The 6,095-nt window shown below is 48.7% G+C and overlaps 1 protein-coding gene across 1 annotated transcript in view; it reads right to left on the bottom strand.

Moving 5' to 3' along the window:
* Positions 1-2,377: 2,377 nt before the first annotated feature.
* The window catches only part of LOC308169114 (lymphokine-activated killer T-cell-originated protein kinase homolog), a gene marked incomplete at both ends in the record, with an annotated part of 39,467 nt that continues 35,749 nt past the window's right edge, over positions 2,378-6,095 (bottom strand). Inside the window, 2 exons of the mRNA XM_080543759.1 lie at positions 2,378-2,649; positions 3,817-3,990. Coding sequence (XP_080399885.1) covers positions 2,378-2,649; positions 3,817-3,990 — 446 coding nt within the window. The remainder of the gene's footprint in view (positions 2,650-3,816; positions 3,991-6,095) is intronic.

Raw genomic sequence — 6,095 nt, 5'->3', positions numbered from 1 at the left:
CACTTCATACTGCCATGTAACCATGAAGAGGCTGACACCAGGATACTGATTCATCTGCTTGATGCCCTGGAGCATCGCTCTTCTACCTGCTTGGTACGCACTGTGGATACAGATGTTGTCATTATCCTCATCGGCAAGTTCCATGCCCTGCTCACCCAGTATCCAGCTGCAGACATCTGGGTCGCTTTTGGCACTGGCAAGAATTATAGATATCTTCATATCAATAACATCTGCCATACTCTGGGCAAAGGTAAGTCCACTTAGCACTTCAAGTCTTCCACTGTTTCACAGGCTGTGACACAACCTCAGCATTCTGTGGGAAGGGGAAGAAGTCAGCATGGGAGGCTTGGAAGTCCTACCCCGAGGTCACCCAGGCCTTCAACTACATGGCAGCGAATCCGCACACTCCCGTGACCATAGATGCCCAGCAATTTCAACTTCTGGAGCGCTACACAATCGTCCTTTACGACAAGACGAGTGATGTGGAATCTATTAATGAAGCACGGAGAGAGTTGTTCTGCCAGAAGAACAGAACGATGGAACACATTCCACCAACACAAGATTCCCTTCTGCAGCACTTGAAGCGAGTTGCCTACCAGTCTGGGATCTGGGCAACATCTGAACTGGCTCAGCAGCCGACACCCAGTCCAGAAGGATGTGGATGGACATTGGATAGAGACAGCCAGGTCTGGCTTCCTGTGTGGAGCATTCTACCAATGGCTTCGAAAGTCTGCACTGAACTGGTCAAATGTGGCTGTAAAAGAGCAAGTGGCTGTGGTGCAAAGTGCTCATGCAAGAAAGCACACTGGAAATGCACAGATTTTTGCAGTTGTAAATGTGACCGATAATTTGATGATATAAAATGCTTTATGTTAAAAAGTGAAGCACACAAAGTTCAATTCAATTAATGCATGTTGTCCATTTTTCAATGTACATGCCATTGAAAACATACATATTAATATATGTCCAGCTGCTTAGGAACCGAGTTGAAAATTATGGATACATTGCCAGAATGAACATATTTATTTGATCTCGGCACAAATAATCATCTAGTGATATTCTCAATAGCTTTAATGCATTCCTTGACCCAGAAAATGTATATTTTGACACCAAGATTGACCTTCTATGTGGCTTGGAAGCCGAGATATTTGCACTTATAGATTTTACATGGCGGCCACCTTGGAAATCCAAGATGGCCGCCATCGGCCATCTTGATGAAGTGGCTCCCACCAAAAATTGAAAGCTATGGTGATGTAGAGCACATGGAAAAAATTTGGTGCTTTTGTCCGGCGCGTCCCCATAATTTTTTGCTAAGCTGCCGCACTAGATTGTTAACTAAACCTTTCCTTGTCTCCTCAGGGTGTTGTTATGGAGCAGGAGTGTTACCAGCAGGTCCCCTGGTTGGAAGAGTTGGAGGGAGTGTGACATTCATCACCACCGTCGCTCCACCAGATGTTCCATTTTCTTTAATACGCTGGACAGAGAGAGAATACGCTGGGGGAGACAGACAGAGACAGTAGGGTTCTAGGTGGGGGAGACAGACAGACAGAGACAGTAGGGTTCTAGGTGGGGGAGACAGACAGACAGACAGAGACAGTAGGGTTCTAGGTGGGGGAGACAGACAGAGAGAGACAGTAGGGTTCTAGGTGGGGGAGACAGACAGACAGAGACAGTAGGGTTCTAGGTGGGGGAGACAGACAGACAGAGACAGTAGGGTTCTAGGTGGGGGAGACAGACAGACAGAGACAGTAGGGTTCTAGGTGGGGGAGACAGACAGACAGACAGAGACAGTAGGGTTCTAGGTGGGGGAGACAGACAGAGAGAGACAGTAGGGTTCTAGGTGGGGGAGACAGACAGACAGAGACAGTAGGGTTCTAGGTGGGGGAGACAGACAGACAGACAGACAGAGACAGTAGGGTTCTAGGTGGGGGAGACAGACAGACAGAGACAGTAGGGTTCTAGGTGGGGGAGACAGACAGACAGACAGACAGAGACAGTAGGGTTCTAGGTGGGGGAGACAGACAGACAGAGACAGTAGGGTTCTAGGTGGGGGAGACAGACAGACAGAGACAGTAGGGTTCTAGGTGGGGGAGACAGACAGACAGAGACAGTAGGGTTCTAGGTGGGGGAGACAGACAGAGACAGTAGGGTTCTAGGTGGGGGAGACAGACAGACATACAGAGACAGTAGGGTTCTAGGTGGGGGAGACAGAGAGAGACAGTAGGGTTCTAGGTGGGGGAGACAGACAGACAGAAAGACAGAGACAGTAGGGTTCTAGGTGGGGGAGACAGACAGAGACAGTAGGGTTCTAGGTGGGGGAGACAGACAGAGACAGTAGGGTGACATCACCGGATATGACATCACAGCGCACTCCAGGTCAGTCTGAGTCGATGACGATGACGTCGTTGTCGGCGGCCTCCTGGGCGCGATGGGCGTCGGCCTCCAGCGCCTGGACGATCTGGGAGGCAGAGGGCCGCTTGCGGGGGTCCTCCTCGGTGCACAGCGAGAACAGCTCCACCACACACTGGTAGGCCCCGCCACTCCCCAGGCCGGCCCCGCCCGTCGCCAGGGCGGCCATGTCCAGTGCGGGGCGGGTGCCCAGCCTCTCGTGGTACTCCTCGTCAAAGTCCTCCTCGTCAGACGACTCGCCTGGCAAAGACAGGTGTTGGGGTTTTATATAATTTTATACTGAGAAATGCAAGTCTCTACAGTTTGGCGAATATAGCACTCAAGGAAGGCCCATTTTCTTCCTGTAAGGGATGGGCCAAGATCTGTGGCGCAGTGAATAATTCTGACTGTCGACAGGGCCCATAACTTGTGTAATCACAGATTTGTATAATATGATTGGTTCCCAAGAATAGTGACCTCATGACCAAGGACAGTTCTATAAATATGAGTCCCATCATTGGGGGCTTTTTTGCTCTTGGGCTATTGCTCTCTTGCTTATTGGTCTGCTCATTTCTCTCTGTGCTCATGTAACTTTGCTTAATAAAAGGCCTCTTTGGAGACAATTGATGTTAGCTCTTTGTGCTTTATAAGTTCTACTAAATCTACTAAGAACCAATTAAATCCACAACACAGGGTTAACGAGGAATGAGACCCTGGCATCTCACAGATTTGTCGTTCTCATTATTCATTATTAACCATCAGATATTAGCGAGTTTGAGTTTTCTGCCTGTAGTGACTTTTGCTGTGATATGATTGGACAATTTCTATTTTGGGGTGTGGCTTAGCGATAGGTCCATAGTTGACACGTTACGCTTTAAAACCACCTCCAAGTCATAAGGGGTAAACAATTACAAATTGATGGGGAGGGGGTATCTGTTATATAGTACGATACAAATGAGCAGGTTACATATAAATGTCCTATGTGCCAAACTAGCGTTAGCAGGTGTAGATGGATAGCGCTAGCGCTAGCGGTGGTGTAACAACGATGCACGTGTAAGTAGCGGCAGCCCTGACATTAACACCTGCATAATTACCTTGAAAACAGGGTGTTTACCGTGACTGTGTTCTCCACGCTGTCTGAAGCTAAAAGTTATTTCAGCAGCAGTGGAGTTTAGCCGACGGAGCAGACAGGAAGATGTTCGCTCGTGCATCATGTGACATGGATGAGACGTAGACCCCCCCGCCCCCCCCGACCCAAAAAACGTGGATGACCTATTTTGAGGTAAAAACTGTGAACTTCACCCTGCAAATACTCAAAGTCACTCCAAAGTCACTCCAAGGTAGTTTCCAGTGGGCCTGGGCCTGGTCCTCCTCCCTCCTCCTCACCTTCCTCCTCCTCCTCCTCACCTTCCTCCTCCTCCTCCTCACCTTCCTCCTCTTCCTCCTCCTGGTCCAGCACCTCCAGGTGGGGCATGGACAGGGTCATCATCTCCCACAGCGTGAGGCCGTAGACGTCGGCCTTGTCAGTGATCACGCCTCCCTCCAGCGCCTCCTTGGGGCTCCACGGCTCTGTACCGATGTACTCTGCCCTGGGGTCGCTCACTACACACACACACACACACACACACGCGCGCACACACACGGACACACACAGATGCACATACACGGACGCACACACACGGACGCGCACACACAGGCGCATACACACGGACGCACACACACGGACGCACAGACACGGACGCACACACAGATGCACACACACGGACACACAAATTGACACACACACACACACACACACACACACAGAGAGACAGAGATAAAGAACACTCAGCCTTAGGGTTACTCTCTATTAGAGAGAGAGGGAGAGGGAGAGATAGACAGAGAGAGAGAGAGAGAGACAGAGTAAGAAAGAGAGAGAGAGACAGAGCGATTTAGAAGACAACTGCTCCAATGTACTAAAACATTCCCACTTGTCTTCGTGAAATAAGAACAAGAGTCCCATTTTTTAAATATAACATTCCTGGCGACCGCCCGGCTTCAGATGAACGCCAGGTTCTCAACAGCTCCCAAACCCAGGGCGGAGGAGAGCTCCGCGGTTGCCAGGATACCAGTTAGATAACCACGGTTACGGTACAAAGGGGAGGGAGTTCATGTGCTGGAGGCGTCAATAACAAACATTGTAAACATTCTTTATCCCCTGTAATAACGCTCCACCTCCCTGTCCAGCAGTAACCACACACACACACACACACACACACACACACACCCCCACCCACACACACACACCATCAAACATCTGCAGGCCACTGAGCCGTCACGTATAAACTACATGAATGGAAACTGCAGCTGTTAGACAGTCAGTACTTAAGCAATATCACACGAGAGGGAGTGCGGCCTCGTACCTACAGTCGAATCACAGCCGTGGTGATATTCAGTATAACAGCACGAGTGTGATGTTGCTTTTATACAACAGTTCTACAGCTCCATTTATTAGTTAACAGTAATAAGCGACAACAGATTATGATTTGTTTGTTTATTTAATCATTTATTTTGGCTCCGCCAACAAATTTTTTTTCTGCAACTGAACTTCAACTGTACTGTTGCCTAGTAACCCGAACACAAACATCTGCAGGCTAGCTACTTTGTATTAACGGTCATTTAATAGAACACCTGTGCGGCGGAGTGATACATATAGTTAAAAGTCCCAGTGCTGTTATACTGTATATCACTCATGGAATGCCTCTTGTCCAATCAAATGACTTGGTCGGAACTAACTGTTGTATAATGTCTGTTAAACTGCAGCTGTTAGACAGTCAGTATTGTCTGTTAACCTGCAGCTGTGAGACAGTCAGTACTGTCTGTTAACCTGCAGCTGTGAGACAGTCAGTACTGTCTGTTAACCTGCAGCTGTGAGACAGTCAGTACTGTCTGTTAACCTGCAGCTGTGAGACAGTCAGTACTGTCTGTTAACCTGCAGCTGTTAGACAGTCAGTACTGTCTGTTAACCTGCATCTGTGAGACAGTCAGTACTGTCTGTTAAAGGAGCGTGACACATCTGGACATCTGACCACCGTGGAGAGACAAGGAGGGAGGGAGGGAGGGAGAGAGAGAGGGAGAGAGAAAGTAAGAAAGAGAGGGAAGAGAGAGAGAGGAGAGAGAGTAAGAGAGGGAAGGAGAGAGTAAGAGAGAGAGAGGGAAGGAGAGAGTAAGAGAGAGAGTGGGAAGGAGAGAATAAGAGAGAGAGAGGAAAGGAGAGAGAGTAAGAGAGAGAGAGGGAAGGAGAGAGAGTAAGAGAGAGAGAGGGAAGGAGAGAGAGTAATAGAGAGAGAGGGAAGGAGAGAGAGTAATAGAGAGAGAGGAAAGGAGAAGGAGAGAGAGTAATAGAGAGAGAGGAAAGGAGAAGGAGAGAGAGTAATAGAGAGAGAGGAAAGGAGAAGGAGAGAGAGTAATAGAGAGAGAGGAAAGGAGAAGGAGAGAGAGTAATAGAGAGAGAGGAAAGGAGAGAGAGTAAGAGAGAGAGAGGGAAGGAGAGAGAGTAATAGAGAGAGAGGAAAGGAGAAGGAGAGAGAATAAGAGAGAGAGAGGAAAGGAGAGAGAGTAAGAGAGAGAGAGGGAGAGAGAGAGTAATAGAGAGAGAGGAAAGGAGAAGGAGAGAGAGTAATAGAGAGAGAGGAAAGGAGAAGGAGAGAGAGTAATAGAGAGAGAGG

Source organism: Nansenia antarctica (genome assembly GCF_963989245.1).
Source record: "Nansenia antarctica genome assembly, chromosome: 13".
Taxonomy (NCBI): domain Eukaryota; kingdom Metazoa; phylum Chordata; class Actinopteri; order Argentiniformes; family Microstomatidae; genus Nansenia; species Nansenia antarctica.
This window is presented reverse-complemented; position numbering and strand designations above follow the sequence as displayed.